This window comes from Meleagris gallopavo, chromosome 5, assembly GCF_905368555.1.
Source record: "Meleagris gallopavo chromosome 5, MGAL_WU_HG_1.1, whole genome shotgun sequence".
In the NCBI taxonomy this organism is placed as follows: Eukaryota; Metazoa; Chordata; class Aves; order Galliformes; family Phasianidae; genus Meleagris; species Meleagris gallopavo.
Window position 1 is genome coordinate 51,350,911 of NC_139408.1, and position 22,932 is coordinate 51,373,842.

Sequence of the window (22,932 nt, forward strand, 5' to 3'; positions counted from 1 at the left end):
CAGTGCTTGCTCCCTGTTTCTTTCTCTTTTTCTAAGCAAAATGCACTTCGTAGAAAAACCTTTCTTAATGTTACATGGATTTGAAAAACTGTCAGTATTACTGAAAGAATTGATATTTTCTTTCAGACTTTGAAAAAAAGGTTTTTAGTGTTTGGACTTTTTAATGTACTCTGTAAACTGTATCAGACTCCTGTTTTTTCTGTAACAGATGGCTTAGAATAACTAAAGTAATCTCCACATAGCTCTTCTACAGCAGTGTACTAGAAAAGAGCGGTAGACCCTGACTTAGATAGCATTATTATCACCTTCACAACGTGAAAGAGCTTCAAACAAGTCCTGTTAGAGCTTTTCAGAAGTCTTGATAGAAATTACTCTTTCTCTCATCCATTTTAGAAAGGAACAGCAGGTAAACGGCCTGACCAATAAGCAAGAGCATGTCAGTACACAGTTTACAGCAGTGTCAAGGAGTTGTATGAGAACTGTACTGCTCATTGACTAATATTTCTTCATTTCTTTTGCATCAGTTATATATTAACTCATATAGAATGATGTTTCATTGGTAGCTGAAGTGTCTGAAGCAGTTTGAGCACCGTGTGACACTAACGTTGCTCAAGGCAAAAGGAAAAAAAACAGCACCAACCAAGTAAGTATCTCTGCTGAAATTACCCACTGGGAAAACACTCTGTTTTGTTGCTGGTCCATCTGTTGTATGTCAGCTGGAGAACAGTCTTTAGGCTGAGAGGGAGGAAAGAAGGTAGGCAGGGTGGTAAAAATGGGAACAAAGGCAAGATTGACATCTTGCCTTTCCTATGCTGCAATTATTATACTCCTTTCTTATTCCTATTCACTTTTAGTAGTTTATATGGGGTCAAGCCCTCTCCTTATAGCTCATGGAAGTGGCTCACCTTCCTGTACAGTAACAAGTTTCATTTCCATCAGAGGGCTGATTCCAAGTTCTAGATGTTGGCAAAAATGATGAGCTGACGTAACCCTTGTAGCTAGACCTCAGGCAAGAAGGAAAATACAGCTTCAGACAAGTTTTCTATAGAAGAGATCCCTATTTGTGACACAGGCACTGTATTAAGTGAGTACCTTGTGGATTGTTGGCTGCTAAATTTGGATGAGTTTGTTAGTGAATGTCACCAGTCCCGAAGAGGATGCCTGAGACGTGGAGCCTGCGTGGCCATCACTGTACTACACAGGATGGATGCATGGTGCAGCCTACTTCATGGAGGTGAGAACTTTGTTCTTTCTTTTCCAAACAACAGGTGTATGAAAAAGAAGCATTGGTAGGGAACAACTGGCAGAAATTCCTTTCTGCTGCTTTTACTCTTGTGTGGGCCTTCTTATTTGTCCAAAGTGAAATATCATCCATGTGGATATCAGTCATAGTGAGGTACTAAAGTAAAACCTGCAGAGTAGTTTCAAGACTTTGCCATTTAATCTGTATACTCACAAGACATTAGTTGTTGAAGCACCTTTGTGTGTCGTTAATATCTGTTCATTTCTGCAGTAGTGTTTGCATTAAATATTGGCTCATCAGCCCTATGAGACTGTCCAGAAGATGGGGAAAGAAAAAAAAGCAGACATTCTGTAAACACATACTGTTTATAACCTCCTTAAATGCATCAGGTTTTGGCCAGCAGCTGCACTTTGCAGTGGTTGGAAGTAGGATGCACTTTAACACTAGCTGCACAAATGTCTTTGGCAAAGAGATGTCTTTTTCAGGAAAAAGCACTCGTGTGTTTGAATGTTTTTGAAGTGTTGAGATACTGTACTCTTAATTTGGCAGGCATTGCCTTTTAGAAGTTGAATAAGTACACTGAGTTTGCATTGCAGGCCTCCAAATAGTGTTTCAAACAACAGTGTTAGGTTTTGGAGATACCTTTCCAGTGCTTGATAAGTGACAGAGTAGTTTTTGGTGGCTGCTGAAACCCTTAGAATACCCAGGGCTGAAGTAGTAGTGATTGAAATCGTTTCTTTTGAAGTGCAGAACAGCCACCGGTATGTGCCTTCACAGCAAAGGTGACACTATGCATCTTCATCTTCTCCTTTATTGGATAAAACTTGCGAGGCTAACTGAACCTAATTCTTCAAGTGTGTGGAAATGACATTTGCCAGTGAGGTTTATGGAAGCCCAGATGGCCTCTAAATAAAGATTCTCCCATGCAGGGGTGCTGAAGTGAGCCTTTAGGGCGCCTAACAAAGTCATAAACTTGATAAATACAGAGTATTACCATTCTGTCATATAAAAAGATATTTAATGCTGTTCTTTGCTTCTGAAGAAGAAAGTCCCAGTCACAGACCTGCTGTATTTTGAGTGATGCTTCCACTGAGATTCATGAAGTGGTACAGTGCTCTGCCATGCATGGAAACCTGTCCTTTGACAAGTAAAAATATTTTGAATTGGGAGAAGTGGGAGAGCAGACTAGGAAGCAGCTGGCTGAGAAGCAGCTTCACTAAATAGTACTTGTGGCTTACAGCAGATACCAGGCTGAATATGAACCAACAGTGCATTCACATTTTGAGTAAAAGCAAACAGCATACTGGCATATACCAGAAGGACAGTCACCAGGAGACAGAAGGACATTATTTCCAATTGCTTGTGCTGATGAGTTGCTCGGCACATTCATGCTGAATGTCCACTCTTTTCCACTGGTGTCTGTTGGAATGGCATGTTTTGTGTAAGTGGGTGAAGAAGAAAAGAAGAAGAATCAAGCAGGATGATGTGCCATGGTTATTTTAAGAATCAGCATTGTTACAGATGGGAGTAGCAGTGATCCCAGTGCACAGTAACATGTACATCAGTACTATGGTTACAGCTTTACTGCTTAATTAGTGCACTACAACATTAAAATTTGACAGTGCTGGTCAAATTCTGAACTTTGCATTTTGTACTCCAGCTTTCTTCTGCTTCACTTAATCCAGCCAGGAAAGCCATGTGCAGAATACAGAACCCTCAGATTGCCAGCACAATTTTTTCACTGCCTCCTTTAGTAGTATTGTATTTTGTGTTCTCACATAAACTTGAAAGATTTATTAGAAATGAAATGTTTATTCCTGCCTTGCAATTGCATACACGCATTCTTTCAGAATTCTGGAATGCTGTTTATACGTCTACTAACAGAGCTGTAGTCAAGTCTGTGTCAGATGAACTACAGTTTGAAGACATGTATTGGAGAAGTTTACAAAAGGTATGCCTTGACACTCTCAAATAGTGGTAAGATTATCACTTCTAAAGAAGATTACTAGAAAAAGTAAAAAGGAAATCAAAACCATGATTTAGGTTAGAATTTGGTCTACTGATTGTAAGCTCATGCATTAGGCAAACAAGAATTTACCTTCAGTGATCTCTACTTGCCTACACTGAGTAGCTGGATAAAAAAGCATCTCCAATTTGGCAGAAGAACTTAAGTGGGAGTAAAACAACAGCAACGTTCTGCATAATAGTGCTGGGTACTGAACTCAGCTGAATGAGCTACCAGGACAAGCAGCTGGGGGGCAGTGAATTTTGCAGGCTACTCTTCCATTGTCTGTCAGTTGTTCAGTGTCAACCTTACAGTTTTACCTTTGCATAGGTTTTAGTGGTCGTGTATTTAATATGGTAGCTTCTTGTTAAGTGTAGGTAGTGATGAAGAAACAGGATTTGAAACAGAGACAGTACTGAATATCTTTGCTGTCACTCTGGAGATTTTCCACATCTCGAAGATGGGAAAGATGCAGCAGAAGAATGCACTGTTGTCTGTCACGCCAACATCTCTGAAAATTCCATGCATACAAATGGCAGGAACGTATTGAGCAAAAATATATAGAATATAATACTTTTAATATAAATTTTACACAGTCACAGGGAAGAAATAGAAGATGCTAGCTAAGGTATTACAAATAGGAGAAGACTTTTTGTGTTTTAGAGGTTGATTTGCATTAGACTACCTGATTAAAAGACAGTGCTGGTACTGATGGTAGTTTGAACCCTACACAAAATGTACTGATGATTTCCATGCTGAGGAAACATGCCAACAGCTTGCAAAGTCTATTAATTGGCACCCTGGGTGATAGGCCTAGTACTGAACATTACTTTTATAGCTTATATCACACCACTCATGCAGGCTGCTCAGCAGAGAGCGCAGAAATAGAAGGAGTGCCTTGAAGGCCTCCCAAATGTAAACAGATTTCCATCTAAAAGGCTGCACTAAGAAAGTTTCCACGTTAGCCCTAGTGATGGCTGCTGTGGCTGTGGCATGTTTTCTGCTTGGACATTCACTTTGCTCTGTACAGTTTCTGTACAGAGAAAGAGATCTTCTCAGTCCAGGACTGACAAGACACACATATTTAAAATAAATACATTCTGTGAGCTTCTGCTGTGGAAATGTCTGTAATACCCAGTGAGTGCAGAGAAGCAGCTTCTTTGCCAATGCATGCTGGCACTGTCCTTTTGAGCTGAATGGATGAACCTTGAGTTATTCCAGATGACTGTTTTAGGGAGCTGTCTTGTAGCAAGAATTCATTCCACAGCAAAATAACAAGACTGGGTGCAGACTGGACGTAGTCGCAGTGTGGAGACAGAAGGGTTTTCCTGGAGCTCCCCATGCTGTGTGAGGAAGATGATGCTTTGCACTGTGTGAAATTAGCAAAAGGGCAGAGGTACCTATAGCCTTTACCACACAAATCCACGCTGAGTAGCAGAATAGCACCTTCTGGACACAGAATGCTTTGGACGATCACTTAGAATTAAATGAACTACGTTGTCACCTATAGTGGAAGGAACCAGAACACCCTGTTTCTGGTAGGTGTGAACATGGGGCTTTTTTCACATCCAGACCTTCGTTCAACCTGGCACAAGGAGTGGTTGTATGCCACAGTGTTGAATCTGTGCAAAACACACGGACATACATTGCTAGTGGATACTTCATTCAGTATCAGATGTGAGTAGACTGTTTCATACCCAGCTGTATAGTTCTTTGGGTTGTCTTTTTCCTTGATAGGTTGAAATAAACTGGGCAGAAGAGCACTAAAAGTAAGCTGTGTGCAACAGGAAGGAAGACACGCAACTGGAAAGGCCGGGAGCAGGGACACTGGAAAGCAGCCCCTTTGTACATTGCTGTCAGTGGGAAATTCACATCTTTCCAGCAGCGTTAGCTGTTTACAGTCTTGAGAGTGCCCTCTAGTGTAAGTGGGACCTTTGAGAACTTCGATCTACAGAGCAGAACTGTTGTGCCTTACGAGTGTGCTATAGAAGAGCCACCCCATGCTAACTTAAGTGAAGGCACTGGCTGCTGTGCCAGGGTGGCAAAACCTTGGCTTAGCAGCAGCATGCTGTGCTGCTGTACTTCAGCCCCGAGCAGAGGATGTGTGTACAGCCTGATACTTCACCCACTGAAACAGGCTGCCTGCTGCCATACAGCCACCTACTGCTGCTGTATGTGTTACCTACCTAAAAGACTCTCCAAAGTATTCCTGTCGCTATTTTATCATGAAAACATCAGAGCAGAATGAGAGAATTGGCCATAATCTACTCCTTAGATCAGTACCAATTAAGGGGAAACTCCTCATATAAAATAGTGTGGAAGACAGATTCCCACCTCTAGGTATAGCGTTCTAATTTCCCTTTAAATGGCCTAAGACTGTAATAATAGAATAAATGAGGAACTTTAATTACAGTTAGATGGGGAAGAGCCCTTTGGTATAAATGGAGCGGACGAGAAGCACAAGATATTCTCAAGGCCTTCTGATGTAATGCGTGTAGGTACCTACTAGCAGGCATGTAGAACAACTCAAAAGCTAGTGTAATCTTCTGGATTGCTATTTTTTTGCCACCTGTCCCTAAAATGGAATGTTTAACTTGTTACTGTAAGGTTGCTTGTAAAACAAAGCATAGGCAGGAAGACTAAAGGTTGATGAATATTTAAGTTCACAAATCCAGATCAGCTATTACTATTATAAATATTTTGACCAGCACTCTGCCTAAAACGAAAGGTGAATTTTTCCTCAATTTGTTATTCTCCAAGCACCAAAGTCCTTTTCTGTTTAAGAAAACATGTAATCCTTATTTACAATGTCTGTGATTTACAATCATTTGTATTCCAGTCAACCTGATTGTTCCTAACTACCAAAAATTGTATTTTGGAATAGTTGAAAGCGCTGGCAGACAGTCAAACATTTACCTTCATTGTATTACTGATGGATCAGAAACAAAAATCTCTCAAAGCTTACTGGAGTATTGAAAATCTCAGTCTGCCTGCTTTGTAGGCAAAGTCTGTTGTAGTTCAGGTGCAGATGTGAGGTACTGACTTAAATGGATCTGAGAAGAAAGGAACGTGGTGCTACCTCTTTACAAAGAGATGACGGTGGCTTTGAGGCCTGGCTTCAGGCAAGATGTCTGCATTTTCATGTATTTGTAGATAACCTGAGAAAGGGGGATGAGCAGTGAGGCTGCATTATTGTTTAAAATCAAATCTAAAAGCCAAATTGAGAAGAGCTCCAGCTGCGTATTTTTGAGGCGCTCTCTATACCTATCAAACAATAAATTGGCAATGTCAGTAAGGATGCAGTAACACACATGGGGGAAAAATAACTGGACCCACTGATAACTGTTAAGTATTATGATCCAAATAGGAATTTTGGCTCAGGAAGTTTCTAGACTCTACACTGCATGAAGCTGTGAAGGTGAGCTATGGCCAGAATCCTACTGTGCATGCCCTGACTTTCCCAAAGTACTGGTAGAAATGGAATATTAGAAGAGACAGACTTGGTGAGCATAGCCTAGTCTATTCTGTTCTTTAAATTTACTTACTGGAAATGGAAACCACTGAAGAAATTGAAGTGCAATTTTCTTTGTTCTGTAAGAGAGGAAGCTATCAGCCAAGCAATTTGTCTGTAATATTCGCACAAACACAACAGAAGCAAAGTAGCGAGGGAAATACTGTCGTTTATATTCTCTGCTTTCTCTTGCAAACGTGTTTTCAAGGTTAAACCAAAATTATCATATTTCTCAGTTACCAATGGTTTAGGATTCTTTTGGGCTGATTTTTCATATTCCAAAGCTGTGTAGCAACACGCAAAGTCTTTAACTAACCTGGGAGATTGTCAGCATTAATTTTCATTAATGCTCAGTACCAGCAATCTTTGCCAGATCAGATCTCAGCTTTTTTTTCTGCTTCCAAATCACCAATGGATCTTCCTCAAGGCTAGCTGCTATGAAATTAATAAAGTACTGGGAACCAGCCTGTTGGGCAGTGCATCAGTGGATCAGCAGGTGAAACACTTTTCTCCCTATAAGATGCTTTGAGACGTTGATACTGAAAATAACAAATTGTTTTGCCTTGATAGCTTACAAATAGGAAATATCTGATCAGTAATAGATGTTATTACGGTTGAGGCTCGCAGAGCAATTAAAGATCTGTCAACACCCACAGCCGACTCATCAGCAACAGCTTTCTGTGTTTGCCCTGAGAAGGGGTGGTGATGGCAGGTTGCAAATGTAACAGCCCTCAGAGAAAGTGTAAATGTACCATTAGGTGACAGCTGCAGCAGCATCATCACTGCACATGCTGCTCACTTTCAGATCTCTTTCCCATTAGTGTTTCCCATTAGAGTTTCAGAGCATTCCAAGCAGAGCAGTGCTTTTTTTCTTTCTTTCTCATCCAGCTCTCAGACAGTTGAGCTCCATCTGTTGACATGAACTCATGTGATCCAGGGCTCTCTGTCCTGATGGGGCACTGTACGACCCTTTTTACATTTCCACTGACTCATGTTCCTCAGCTTACAGATGAGATGTTCCTCAGAGAGCTTCAGCGACATCGCAATGTATACTTAAGGAATATTCACAAAGAAAATTCCTGAGGAATAAAGAAAAGACCACAGGTTTGCTATGTGCGGTTGGACATCTGTACGCTTACAAGTACATGCAGAAAAAGCCAAAGTAGCAATCTTTGCATCTGCATGTGGCACCTTGCAGCACAGAGGGCATTTCTTTGAATTGCTGTGTTACAGCTGCAGCTTCCAGCTTTCCCCAATCCTGGGTTGACCAGCTCTGTGGAAGACAATTCATGTTAGTCTGTATGAAATCAGTGTGAGCAGATGTGCAGCCTAGCAGCAGTTCAGTTGCAATGGAGCCTGGCTTACTGAGGGAGGAATCCCTCCTGGCTGTGCTTTGGTCCAGAAACCTTGTGTGTGTACAGGTGGAGGGTTGAATACGTGGAACTGAATGCGACGTATAGCGTGATAAGTAGACGGCTATAGCGAGCTTATGCATAAATAGGAAATTAATTGTAGTACTTCAACATCGCACACTGAAAGCAGAAAGCCTGAGGAAAACTGGTGATTTTAGTGAAACTGAGCTCCGCACGCTCAGCACGGAGCGACGCCGCCCGCCAGCACCGCCCGCCCCGCTCCGTCCCTCAGCGCTTCCCGCCCCGCTCCTCCATTGGCGCGCGCGGCGGTGACGCGGCCGCTGCGCCGTCGCAGCCGGGGCCCGGCGCCGCTGGCGGAGGCGATGCCGAAGCGCTCGTGCCCTTTCGGGGAAGCGGCCCCGCTGCAGCTGAAGACCCGCGTGGGGCTGAAGGAGCTGAGCCGCGGGGTGCGGGGCGAGGAGTACCGCCGGGAGATCTTCGGTGAGACGGGGAGGGGAGGAAAGGGCAGGGAAGGGCGGGCGAGGGGCCGCGGCCGCCCGTAACCCGCCTCTCCTGTCCGCCGGCAGAGCGCACCCGGCGGCTGCTGTTCAGGGGCGCTCGGGCGTGCATGGAGGGCGCCTGGCCCGCCGCGCCCCGCGCCGCCAGCCGCTCCCCGGAGCCGGAGCCGGAATCGGAGTCGGGCGGGCAGAGCGCGGGGCGCCGCCGGAGCGCGCAGCTACAGATCGGGCCCGACGGGAAACTGCTGAGGTGCGCGGCCGCCGCGGAGAGGGGTGAGTGCGGCGAGGGTGGGAGCTGGGAGCGGGGCGGGATCCGGGCAGCCTGGAGAGGAGGAGCGGTACCCAAAGGGAGCAAACTGGAGAGAGACCGACTGCTTCCGCGGGCTGATAGCGATAGCGCGAGGGGGAAGGGCTTTAAAGTACAAGAGGGAAGGTTCAGGTTTGGTGTTTGGTAGAAATCCTTTATCAGAGGGCTTTGCTCTGCTGCCTGAGAGCTGTGGTGCCCCGTCCGTGGAGGTTGGGCTGGATGGGGCCCTGGGCAGCCCGAGCTGGTGGGGGCAGCCGGCCCTCGGCACGGGGCGGAGCTCAGCGATCTGTAAGGCAGCCTAAGCCGTTCTGTGAGTCTGTGACTGCTGAGAGCTGTGAGCCCTGTGCTGCTGTCAGCTGCTTCAAGGCGCCGCTGCCCCCAGCTGTCATACCAAGCAGAGATGACGACTTCCTGCCGTTCTTTGAGCTCTCTGGTTCTCTCTGTTTTCCTAGTTTCTTAGTTGCATCTTTTCTAAGCAGTTCCACCAGTGGGAGTTTCCAAAGCCTGCTCCTCCTGTGTGAGAGCTGCCGATGTGAAGGAAGCGTGTGCGCAGTGCGACCGGTTCGTGTGCCAGAGCTGCAGCAGGGTCTGCAGCTGCTGTAATGCTGTTACCTGCTCCTTGTGCTCCATCACTGAGTAAGTGCCTTCGGAGTTCTCAGGCTTCTTGTAACCCTGTGCACCCTGATGATCTGTTGCAGTTCGTGAAGCCTCAGCAGTCATCTTAGCTCATACATCCAATTGACTTAAATTCTTTGGATATTGAATTAGGAGCAATAAAACTGTGTGAAACGTGGAAAATGAAATGGCTGTGTGAAGTAGTTTAATCGATCTTCACGAAAGCCTAGTTGAGCTTTTCATTTAAATGCTCTAGGTGGCAAATATTCCTCTTGCTGTTTCAACAGCAATGTAATGTTCTGGCCAGTGATGAGCAAATACGCTCCCAAGGAGTGATGTTAAAATTTCCATATCGTCATTAAGGGTTCTGTGATGTAAAGAAAATCTTGTGCTGGGAGTCATGTGATTACTGTTCCCAATGGAGTAGAATGGCATTCTTTTTTGTGTTCCAAGTACAGTGGATGCACCCTGACTTTCTCTTTTTCTTTCTTTTTCTTCTTTTTTCCCCTCCTAGCTACGGTGATGTTGGTGAGCAAGTTCTCTGCAATGGCTGCTCGATATTTCAAGTCTGAAACCTGATGAAATAGCCTTTATAACTAAGCTGTCTGTAAATTTCATGAAGTCTCCTTCTTACAGCTGGTCAGTTAATCCTTTTAGCCTGTGAATTAATTATGGGATTTCTATGTTTTATATCTTTATATTGTACTTTTTAATATTGTAGTTAAATAAACTTTTATATTTTGAGGATTTCTACGTTGTTTTCAGTCAACTCTTGTTTGTTCACGGCTATGACATGTTTGTCTGGAATGGGCTACTTTGTGCTCTTACCTGGTATTCCTTGTGTCACACAGAATTCAGTGTCTCTCCTGTTGTTGCTCATATCAGGACACTCTTTTTGTGGATCAGAATAGAAATTGTGTGCTTCCAGGTGAGTGATTATAAGTCTATTCTGAACACAAAACACTTAGTGAACTAGTTAGGGTAGTCAGCCATGCCTGAAGGGTCTTCTAGATAAAGAACTTGCTAATTTCTAGTTAAATTTTCATAAACTGTTGCACATCTTATTATTACTGCCAGCTTGAGTGGTTTTAATTGTTATTTCAATAATCTCTTTGATAGAGAATTGTTACTTTGGACTTCTTGAGGGGGAAAAACAGACTAAAGAAAACACAATAGTTGAGTGTCAACTGCTTTTCCTGCACCTTCCTTATAAGGATACTTTTTAGAAAGCAGCTTATTTGCATGAGCTGATCATCTATCCTTTGGATTTAATTTGTCCTGAATAGCTGCCAGAAATAACTCAAAGTGGTCTGAAAAATGCTCAGCACTCCAGGTCACATCTCCACAAACTGCCATTCCTCATCTTCCTTTGCTGTCATAGCAGAGGCCAGCTTGCTTAGTTCTGTTTGTGCCAGATTGTCTGTCATTAAGCACTACTGGAAGCCCCCTCGAAATAGTTTTTGTTTACTATTTTTGCAACAGCTGTAGGAGAGAAGAGTTATAACTAAAGCTCCATATCCCATAATATTTGCCCTGAATTCCCAAAGCAAAGTCTAGCACTTATGCTTCCCAGTCTTCTCAACTGTAATCAGTGTGTTCTGCATGGAATAACCTTTTCTTACCTGTTTCCCTCCACTCTTGCTACTTCTGTCTGGGGAAATGAAAAGCCTGTGCAATGCTGGCTCAGCTGAAAAACTTACTGGTCTTATGGGGAGCATCTTTATTTCAAATGCTATTGAAAAAACAGTCATAGAATCATAACAAGGCTTGGGTTGGAAGGGACCTTAAAGCCCACCCAGTCCCAACCCCTGCCATGGGCTGGTTGCCCCCCAGGGATGGGGCACCCACAGCTCTCTGGGTGTGAGAGTGGCCAGGGCCTCACTGCCTGCTGAGTGAAGAATTTCTTCCCTTTATTTAATATAAACCCACACTTCTTCAGTTTGAAGCCACTACCTCTTGTCCTGTGCCCTTATAAAAAGTTAATCTCCTGCTTTCACAAGTCCCCTTTAAGTATTGAAAGGCTGCGGTAGGGTCATGTAACTCAGTGGTGATACTCAGAAATCATTTGCGTCCTCTGGAGGGGGATCCCTTTGATCTTCCTGCTGGCGTAACTTGTTTCCTTGTTTGGATAACTTGTAGCTATTTGAATGAGAGAGTTTACTAGTTCCTACTGCAGTCTTGATTCTGAGGACTGTTTGCCCCTCAAAACAAAATGTAACCAAGTTTGAGTCTGTTGAGCGAGCTGGTAGTGACTGTGTGTGCGGATGTGCAGTAACTCCACAGTATTATCTACTTCAAAACCAACAGGTGAAGGATGATGGCAGAACTTTGGTGCAGTGCCCAGTTGTCAGGGCTCATAGGGTAGGTAAAAATGTGTTTTTTCCCTGTGGTAGTCATCTTAAAATACAGAGTTCAGCTTTATGAGTGCTAAGAATCTGTAGCTACTGTGTTGAAATGTTAGTTTGGCAGAAGAATTTTATGCCTTGACTTTGCTTCACTTGAAGCTCTAATCAGTGACAAAAATGTTTTTCAGTCAGGCGTTTCTCAAGCTGAAACCTTTCTGTGTGTCTGCTTTTTTCCATCCTCTCCTGAGCGTGAGACTGAAGGCAGTGTTTTGCTTCCAGGCTCCTGGGGAGATGAGCCTTATTTAGAAATGATTTGTGTTTCAGCGTAGTTGATAGCTGTGTTTATTGGACTCATTCAGTCACGACTGTGTTTCATATAAAGCTGTCTTCTCTAAACCATTGGCATGAATTTCCTGGTGGAAACTTGTTAACCTGTTGCCCTCTGGAAGATGTCTGTTCATTAGCACGGGCACCTGATGCCCAGTGAGGAGCTGGAAGAATTAAAAAGCAGGAGGGGTAGAACCAGGAAGAGAATGGAAGGAGTAGGGATGCTTTTGCATTGGAGTGGTGCATTGTGCAGGCAGGAAATACATATATATTTTTTTAGGTATTACCCATTTACTTACCTGGATTCAGAACGCGTGGGAAAAACTGCTTTTCCTGTGCTTCTATGTCTCAAAAGACTCAAATTCTCATCGCTGAGGAAAACTCCAGCTCTTGTTTTGCTCTTCTGAGATGACCAGATGGAGGTAGGACTGGTGACTGTTTTTTTCCTTAATCTTTGTGTTGCCTTCAACAACAAATTATGAAGGAGAAGAATCTTTAATTGGAGGTCTGAGTTCCTTTGTCTTTTTAATGCCTCTTCAGAAACCCTTGCATGTTGTCAATGGCTATCAAGCTGGATGTTGTGCAATGAGTGGTAGAGAAAGAGAAATAATCTATTATAATTGGACAGGAAAACATTTTTTTATACTGCGCTTTACAGTTATTAATGTATGTTCTTCACCTCTTATTCAGTGCAAAGTACTAAAAAGCAATTTGTGTGGCCTTCAGAGCAGTGGTGGTTCTTTGAGGAGCTACCATATTGATGGGTGAATACAGGCTGCAGTAATGATCTGGATGGAGGCAGATCTTCTTTTAAAGCCTGTATGTTATTACTGGTGAAATAAGTGTCACAGAGCCCAGTTTTGTGTCTTAAAATGAACTTACCTGCTCAGGACTGGCCTATGCATACAGCTTCTGTGCTACGTTTGCTAGTCAGGAGATGCCAAGAAACAGCAGCCGTCTGGGAATGTTTAAAGCCTGCTGAATTAGTGATGTACAAGTGATGTAACCCACCTTGGCCTCTGGTTTGGGAGGTGAGAATGCTGAAAACGCACGAGAAGCCTCTGGGTGAAACGGTTGGATGGCCAGAAGAAGTTTTGTGTTACGTCCACACGGTGGCATTGCTTTGTTAGTTTTGCATAGATTCTCACCGAATCCTGCACCGGGGGCAGAGCAACTCCTGGACCGCAGGCCGGGGGCAGCACGGCAGCAAAGAGCTTTGCAGAAAAGAGCCCGGCTGTCCTGATGGACACATCGCACACGGCACAAAACTGTGTTGGGCAGCGTTAGCAAGAGCAGAGCCAGCACGATTCCCTTAATGCATGAGATGCAGAGATGCCGCTACACGCAGAGGCTTGGTTGTCCTCAGGATCACACGGTGCAGGGAGGTGCTGCTAACAGCAAGCCTGGCCCTCCCCATTTTACCGATAGGGCACGTCTGTGGCCTTCTGTCACGAGCACAAGTATTTTAGGATTGTACATCTGAGTCTTCACATACGCTGCTTTTGAAGACTGAAGAATTTATAGTGGCATTGAAACTCTTTGACCTGTTCCATTCTTCTGCTGTTCTTCTACGCACCGACTACTGATAACCCTTAGAAATGAGGAACTGGTAAAAGGATGTGTGGTCTGAATATGTCCACTCTTGCATCCTGTTTACTTTGCTACAACTACTCGTATGATGAAGCTTACTCATATCCTTAGTGTTATGATGGGCTCTGCTACAGAGCACAGAGTATGTGCTTATGAACCTACAGAAATAGTTAAATTTTCAAACAAGTATCTTACATACATAGAAGTGCATTAATTTTTTTATCTCAGTCCCAACGAGTTTCATTTCAGAAGCTTGATTCTCCCACGCTTTCTTGCACTGAGTAATATCTTGCTAAATGAGTAATCTAATTGTTCTGATATCTCTTTCCATAATACCAACATTATTTACTGTCACAAACTAGACTGGAAAATAGCTTTAAACCTAGTAAAAAAATAAAGTTAGAAACCTGAGCTGGTCTTTTGGAGAAGCACTGTTTGGAGGCTTCTTAAGATGTTAAAAGAGTGAGCTCCAGCACTTTCTTCATAATATTTCACGTTCAGCTGAGTTAATTAAATTCAGGATTGCCCTGCAAGTCTTCACTTCTCTGACAATGAGAGAAGTCGGTCTTGGTTGAATGTAGTTTCATGTGTTACTACTTACAGAGGGAGTTTTAGATAGCTGTGTGTTTAGGTAAGATTTTGACAAGAATGTAAGGCCTTTGTAATCCAGTAATTGTCTGGAGTAACGAAGTTCCAAATACTTTGTTAATGTGAGTTCGTATCAGCACTACTCAGCACAAGCATCTGTAAGTCCAGAAAATGTCTTTGAAATCTTCCTGCATTACTTTGGGCCTCACGCATCCAGCGAGTGCACTGTGTTAATGAGACCAAGGACAGGAATCTATTGTAAAACGAATGAGAGGGACTCTAATTATTTACAGCCACAAGTCTCCCACAGTGTTTATTCCATGCGTGTTCATAGTGTTGAGTCTGCGTTTTTTCAGATCTCTTCTACTGACTTTGTCCCTTCTGTGCTGGTACTACTGATATGGATCCAGCAACGACTTGTGCACTTCTGTCCACCTTCATGCTAACAGATTTTCCATGTGCTGCTGTAGTTCTGTCAGTCTCTCCTGAAGAGGTCAGCTGAGCTCATGATGCTGTTTCTTCCTTGCTGATGGTGTTTATAATCTACAGTAAAATGATGTAATTTCTGTTTCTTTCATCTTTTCCTAAGTTCCAGATATCGTCTCCGGTTGTGTTTTACAGTGCAAACACAGCTTATATGCAGAAGGTGTGACTTTGGACTTTATCTGAAGCTTCCATAGCGTTAATTTCACAGGTAGTGTCTTCTGTCCAAGTTAAATGATAACTTTCATCACGAGTACTTCAGAAATGAGACCGCCTCTTAACGTTTTTAGTGGCATACATCACTTGCACATGAAAACTAGTTCAAACTTCAACATTTGTTCTCTGTATTTTCTTGAGAATTTCAGTTCTTGCAAGGCTTTTAACTTTATTCCTCCACTCCGAATATTTTCATAGTTTGCTTACCTCATGCTACCATCTGTTGTTCAGTAACTGCTCGGAGCCAAGAGGGCTGATGGAGATCTGAGTTCTCTTAGATCAGCACTTGGCACTGTGGGTTTTTTCACAACCCAACAAGCAGTTCCAACAGCTGCATGTATGAATCACTGAAGTTACAGTGCCCTGCAGCACTCTGTAAGAATGGGTTTTGGCAATCTGGTCAGATGCCACACAAGTGAAAGTGCTATGAACTGAGCTTCTTGTAAGGTGTGACATAAATTTAAGGTACTTATTTCAATCCTTCTTTTAATATAATGTGGTTTGTTGTTGTTCAGAGTGCTTTTGAAATACCTTGATTACATATAATTTACCATTAATTACAAAAAATGTTCGGTAGGTTGGGAGGACTGTTGTTTGTTAGAGAAAATTCTTCTGACACACTCCCTGTGCTATTTCATATTACTGAGAGATAGTCTGCCCCAGCAAAACTGCTCTTCACATGCTCTCGTGTCAGTCTATATTTAAACCTGTCTCCAACAGTATTTTATTTCAGATGTTTCAGTCAGGTTTGCTTAGCTGTGGATACACTGTTGATTATATGTTTATTGAGAGACTCGCTATCCTTTACTGCTTCTCTGCAAACGCTACAAAACCTCACTTCACTGGGAGTTGAGCAAGTGCTCCAACACTTCTTACAGTTCTTGTTCAAAAGGAGAGCGTGGGCTCCTTGCTGGTTTCAGAGCAGCTCACTGAGTGCACGAGCACAAAGCCCAAAGCATTGTGTTTTCTGCTGGTGTAAATCAGCCCGCTGCTGAGGATCTGGTCCTGCATAGAAGTTGTTATGCATTGTCAGTGTTTAATGATAACCATTGCTTTGGCTCAGTGTTTCACATAAAGCCATTTACAGAAGAATTTATGGAGTCCATATGTTTGTATTTCACTTAGCTGCCTAAATAAGGTGTGTGTGATGGGACGATATATACAATATTTTGTCTCGATTTTATTTTGAAGCTGCTTTGCAGACTGGCTGGAGCCAAGCAGGGTAACTGTAGGATAGGACTGTATCATCCAGGAATAGGGTGCTGAATCTTCCCTCTGTGGGCAGTTTCCACAGAGCTGCCTGGCAGGACTTCTCCACAGTTCCTCTTAAAAACTGAGTGGGTACCCAGGGGATGATGAGGGAGGAATGCCAAAGACAGCCTCAGTCATGCAGCAGAAGTAGGATGGGAAGGGACATGATTAAGCCTTGTGCTCTGGGAGTTTAATTTTTTATATATTTATTTCTGAGTCTGACTGCAGGCCTTTCATAGTGCTGGAAGAGCAGATTAAAGCAGGATATGCAGGCTGCAGCCTGACACAGTGAACTTGAGCATGCTGGAGAAGATTGATGTTAGTTTCCCAGATTGACGAGGGTTCTTAGGCGTTTATGAGATTTTTAAAGAATTAAAGGGAATGAACTGCAGTCAATGTCTTATCAGGGATTCAACTGCAGGTAAGATAGGTGAAACTCTGTTGTTTGTACCACAGATAACTTAGATAAAGGATGCAGAAGTGTTCTTTTTGGCTTTTCCTGGATGTTTTACATTTAAATTCACTCAATTTAGGAAACTCTTACTCTGGAATAGAATTGGATGCCAAGCAGTGAGGAATGACCAGATTTCTTATAAAGAAACAAACACTTCTAAGTCTGTTAAGAAATGAATGACAAAAGGTGCAGTTACCTCCTCTTCTTGCCCTAGTGATTTCTAGTTGTGCTTATGCAGCAGAATTGATATTGAAAATCTCTAAACAAATAGCAAACGACTTTAAAACTCAAGGGGAGATGTAATCTTTCCTTTGGCTGAGTCAGCAGGGCATGCCAAAATGCATCATAGGATTCTACAGTAAACTTCTATCCTCAAGGTTTCTAGAGTGGTCCAATGGGTTTGGGCAGGTGACAGAATTCAGCTCATTCCATTTCCACATTAATGAACTGCACTATCCAACTAAGATTCAATCCATGCCTGAAGCTAAATACTGTACAGTCTTCAATATTGTGCATCTTGTAGCAAAGTCACCATACCCAGACAAGCATCAGGGACTGCAGTCTATGGTCAGAGCCTTCTTCCAGTCCATGCACCATGCCAGAGAGCGTTAGTGGAAGAAGGAAGGAATACCTGACAGGCTTTACCATAACTCCTTTCACTCTTTCAATCCACACTTGTCTGAGATGAAGGCAAGAGGTCTAGCAGCTTCTTTATACCATTTACAATGGAGCTTAGCTGTATATGGCATTCCGGAAGTCTCTGCAGCGACCTGAAGGTCAGAGCACTGCCCAAGAGAAATTAACTACTTAAATGGATATAGTATCTCTTACTTTCTAGAAGGGACTGCAGAAGGTCTGAAACAGGCTAAGAAGGCATAAGAAAGACCGAGTGAAGACAGGGAAAAAGAGAAGGAAGAAAACCGTTGCTTCTTGTATGCTGCAAAGAGATGGAAAGGAGGAAGGTATCATAACGAAAGCATCAAAAGGCAAAATGAAGAGTACTCAGATAAAACTTAAAAGTAAGCAAATGGGGAGAGGGGACAGGACAGAGAAAACTGGTCTTGGTGTGGTGGGGAAGTGAGAGCCCACCTCCGTGTGCCAGCTTTTTTCTGTTCCCAAGAAAGATGTGCTCTGCAGAAGACAGACAGATGGCATTACCATTGCCTGTGCTCCTGTGGGGGATTTTTCCAGATGGGGAGTTGGAAGCTTCTTTGTGCTGTTACAGCCTTCCCCTCTAGCAGCTCTCGACCGCTCAGGGCCTCCACCAGTCTGTGTACTCAGCTCATATGCTCCTTGTACACGCGCACACACCTCTTGCTTCTGCATAAATTTCAGCTGAACCTGTTAAAAAATGGGTTGGTTTGTATCTAACGGTGTTCTTCACACTTAAGAAGGCAACAAGGATACTCCTCATAGTGTGCACCTGTGTTTTATCACAACGAAGAGATTGCTAACAAAAACTGAATTACCAGCACTGATCTTAAGCTGACAGGACTGTTTTACTCAGAGGAACCACAGATACCATTGCCACCATCACCCAGAAACTTCAGCAGTCAGTGCCGGTGCTTTTCTGTCTGACAAACAGAGAAAACAGAAATGACAGGTTTCTCAAAATTACCTGAAAAAAATAACAACCGTGGGGTGACCGAGGGAGCAGGAGAAATCCAAGGAAGGCCATTTTAAATAACAGGCTGTCACCTTTGATCTGCTCTTCCTCAACAGCTGAGCAAATGAACACAGAAAGTAAAACTCTGGAAAGGTAATGTGACTTCAAGGTTTACAATCAACTACAGGGAGGGACTAAGTTTGAGCCCTTTATCTTAATTATACACTAAATTTATGAAAACCTTACCTGTGTACATAAGTGCATTTTTGGGTTTGTTTTTATACTTTCCTTCCTCTGCAACTTTCCATTTGCAGCAAGTGACCTTGCTCTTTCCACTCCATTTTCATTCAGTTTCACTTTGTACTCGTTACTGGATTGTCACCAGATATTACAGTCTTCCTGGTTAGTTTCCTTTCCCCGGGAACAGCAGAAGAAGGAAAAATTGTAGCAGGTTATAATATATGGAAGTCAACTACATGCAGCAACCATCTTTCTTAAAAATAGTATCACTCTGATTTCATTATTGAAATTCATAAAGGGATTTGTCTTCTGATCTTTCTGCACATCCATATTCTTTAAAATCCTCAACTTAGCAAATACCTAAGAAAAGTTTGCTGTTGTATAAAGGAAAAACAAACATTCAAACACATTCAAGTCTGGAGATAGGAAAAATGCAGGGCACAGTCAGCGAAAGCAGGTTGCTCCGAGGTGGGTCACGGCTCAAAGGATGGTGACTCTACAGCCTCTCTGGGCAACCCATCACCACCTTCACAGTGATTAAGATTTTTATGACATCCAAACAGATTTTCTCCTGTTTCGAGGACACAATAATGCAAAGAGATGCGATGGTGGGGAGTCTATAAAAAAAGATCACGTCGGTGGTAGGACTGCATCTCATCTGGTTCTGTGATTAATTTTCACTCCTGTCAAAATGATTTTTGTCTCTTCTGTGGGGTGAATATTTAACTTAACTTAAAAAACGTGTAGAATCATAACGACCATCAGAATCCAGGAAACACAACAAGAGCAGTCTGGGCAGCAGTCTTCTTGAAACACACTTAGAGACCCAGTGGAAGATGCAAAATACAACAGGCGTGGCAGTGGATAGAGACATGAATGAAAAGCTGCAAAAAATCATATAAACGGAACGATTGGGCTTACATTTAGTACAGGAAGGTGAAAGTCCATTTCTAAGGGAGCCGATACTGAGCTGCAGTACAGACAGCCACATGAAACAACCCTTCTGTGAGCAAAAAACCAAGAACTGAGCAGAGAGCGTGCTGGAAAGCTGCAGAGGTATCACATACAAAGTCCTTCATCTGGTCCCCAAGGGAGGGCCCACCATGTGCACAACACCACGATGGGGACCAGCAGTAAATAACTACCCAAATAAAGAAAAAGGAGAGGGAAAAGGCATGCAGGGACTACTGTAATGAAATGGCTTTGTTTAAAATGATTTCAAACACAGAGCAACCAGTCATCACCTGATTAGAATGCGACATATGTTCCATTAGACAGAACTACGAAACGTCTGTACACTCAGCTGCATTTGGGATAATAAGCTCTCATTTGCTATAGGCACTGTATGTTCTTTTCGTTTTACTTCTAGTGGCAATTAACCTCCCTGTTATTAAGAAAATTGAGCTCAAAGTGGAAGACAAACACACTCATTTGCAACGCTGAAGAAACAAGATCCTTTCACATATGCTCATTTCTTCAAATGTGTTTTTACCTCCAAAGCTCTTTAAGATACAGCAAAGCAAATCAAGCCTTCCTCCTAACTTACCAATTCCCAAACTTCTCAGGCAGAAACCCCCACAACTCTCACAGGCGCTTCATGTTAGCAAGCTCTGCATCTCCAGCTGCTTGGGGCTTATACTCCCACTGCAGATCTCCATCCTAAGCAAATCCTGCTGCTGGAGTTTAAATCTGGAAACTTCAAACAATCAAGGAAAGTTTTCACCTCCCATCTAAAGAAAAAAAAAAATAGTTGGAAAACTGGGAGCAAATCCAAACAGTACAACTTTGGGCCTGCATGAGAGCAGTGCAGCAGCTGGAGTGCACGTGGAGCTCCTGGAAAGATGATGATGTAGAAAGAAAACTGCAGAAGCAGCAGTTTGCTTTGTTGTGAGATGCGAGAGGTCAGTTTAGCATTCAAAGCTCTGCACAGAAAGCACAGCGGCCTTCTCCCAGTTTAGAGAAAGAACAGTTTGCCAAGCCTGACAAGCCTGTACCGAACGGTTACTTCTCAGAACATATAAAGGGATTTGCAGTATCACCTGGCTTTGGCCAAAGTCTCTTAGCCCCAACTAGCAGCAGCACATGTTCTGAGCAGCATTCAGCTGACCATGTCTCTGGATTGCAGTTAGCAGCACACAAAGAAACGCTGCTTGCTTATATGCTGTTGCAAATGTAAGTTTTTCTCCTGTTTTCTCCCAGCCTGAATTTACAGCCAGGTTCTTGGGCTGCAACACACACCTGTGAGCAATGTTCTGCATTCAGGAGGTGTAGCACTCAGCATGCATCATCTTCATCTTGAAAGGGACCCCATTATACTGAGCTCTGCCAGCATTCTGGGGGCAAGGACCTGGAACCAGACAAAAAATAAGCAGCAGGGAGAAAGAAGATGGCACAGCTCAGCCAGGATACCTGACTGGTCATCACAGCAAGGACAGCTTTAAGCATAAGATCAGGAAAGCAATAATTTAGAAGATGTCTGGAGGCATTCCTCCCATGTACAAAAATGAAGGCAAAAAAAGCTGCACAAAAAATAGGAGCTAGAAGACACTGCTATCAGTGTTTCAAGCAGTAGCAGAGAAAAGACATCAGGGAACACAGGAACAACCTGTGACATGGAGGACCAGTGGTCTGGTCAACAGCAGACTCTACACAGTATAAGAACACACACTGAAAAAGAAATTAATGTCAGATCAATGGGATCATAAGATCTTTGCTACAATGCATAACAGAAGAACATTTATCAGTGTCAGAGGGAAGAACGAGGAAGTTCTGACAGTTTTACAAGTTCTGTTTGTATGTTTTAAACACACCAGCTAAATGAATGCACGAGATTTAAGCAGTTTCTGCATATACTATATGAAAGCAATGAGATGAACAAGGCAGCTCACAGACTTGTGCCAGGGAAAGACAACAGTACCATATCAGCTTCTTCTCAGTTTCTCTGTTAAATCAAAATTTAAAGAACATATTTTATATCTGCAATAGGCTGTGGGTGAATATTCAGTCAAGACAACAGGCTTTGAAAAACCACAGGTGAAATGAGGACTCACATCCAGAAGACCTTGTGCTGAGGTGTTGCCCTCAGTTCACAGTTGCCAGCAGTGCTAAGACTACCAGACTTTCTGACAGACATTTTGCCCTCTTAATTCCATCGTAGATATGGAAGTTAAAACAAAAATCCAACAGGAACAACTAGTAAGAAAAATACTGTTCTCAGACACTGCCTCAACAGACCAACCTGATCCTCATCTGTTCCTGCATTTGGAAAAACAGATTTTCCTTGGGGCAGATTGTGGTAACCTTTGCTCATTAGCGTTGTCTATATTTGGATGCACGAAGTATGTTAGTTCTGATCTTGTCAGGGCTTGTAGACTTGCAGAAGAGTTCTCTGGACTTCGTCCCTGAGCTGGCTGCAAATTCAGATGAAGGTTTAGAAGCAAAGGAAGAAGTTAAGAGATGGATAGTCCAGCATCAATTTAAGGTATACTCTACAGATAGATCCTCCTTTCACTTTCCATCTTTGCAAAGAACACGCAGTAAATTCTACTGAGAATTACAGCCTATTCCTTGAACCAAAAGAATGTTTGGGACATTTAAAAGTTTACAACGGTTGCAACTTCTGTGCTTAGTTTGAAGCAAATTACAGTTGTTCTTGGATGTTCTTGCACTTTTCTCTGTATTCTCATTTGAAAAAGGACATTCCAGCCTTGTGTAACTGGCTCCCAGAAGTGAGTATACCAGTCCCTAGAAAGGAAACACAGTGTTATATGTTGTGCACTGGCCAGAGTGACTGAAACAGAAATACCTTTAGGTTTGGGGCCTCAGTAACTCACTGTCACTAGCACTGGGAGGACGCAGAGTGAGGCCCGTCCTCCTTTACCTCAAGAGTAATTCCACAGCAGGGCGTATTTCACTTCACAAAGCTTTACCAAAACTGTCGTTGCATCACAAAAAGCACAGAGATGTAACAACTAAGGAGGGACAGAAAAGCTAAAATCCCTTCACCGGCTCTCAAAACAGGAGCAACTGTTGCATCTGTACAGATTCAGAAGGCTCCTACTACGACAAATAAGAACCTAGCGTGTTAAAGCAATTTTTATTTAAGTATTTGGAGGGAAACTTCCATATCATAAGTAAAAATACTAGAGTTGAACGTTGTTAAAAAAAAAAAAAAGACGATGGTTCTCTGTGCAAACGCAGCAGGCTCTGATGGAAAGGGGAAGCAAAGGGGTTCATAATATACTCCTTTTCAAATAAAAATCAAATGCTAGTTAACGGTGG

General features: G+C 43.0%; 1 protein-coding gene across 1 annotated transcript; it reads left to right on the top strand.

Moving 5' to 3' along the window:
* Positions 1 to 8,414: 8,414 nt before the first annotated feature.
* SIVA1 (SIVA1 apoptosis inducing factor) lies at positions 8,415 to 10,298 on the top strand. The gene is made up of 4 exons (XM_085225732.1): positions 8,415 to 8,612; positions 8,699 to 8,902; positions 9,416 to 9,572; positions 10,066 to 10,298. Exons 1-4 carry the CDS (start codon positions 8,495 to 8,497, stop codon positions 10,121 to 10,123), a joined length of 537 nt encoding a protein of 178 aa, XP_085081858.1. The 5' UTR covers positions 8,415 to 8,494; the 3' UTR covers positions 10,124 to 10,298.
* The last annotated feature ends 12,634 nt before the right edge of the window (positions 10,299 to 22,932 follow it).

Bases quoted from the DNA above. Each gene is read 5' to 3' on its own strand.
- SIVA1 (XM_085225732.1), top strand. From the start codon at position 8,495: ATGCCGAAGCGCTCGTGCCCTTTCGGGGAAGCGGCCCCGCTGCAGCTG. The intron at 8,903-9,415 runs GTGAGTGCGGCG...TTTTCTAAGCAG, and splicing joins CGCGGCCGCCGCGGAGAGGG to TTCCACCAGTGGGAGTTTCC. The intron at 9,573-10,065 runs GTAAGTGCCTTC...TTCCCCTCCTAG, and splicing joins TCCTTGTGCTCCATCACTGA to CTACGGTGATGTTGGTGAGC.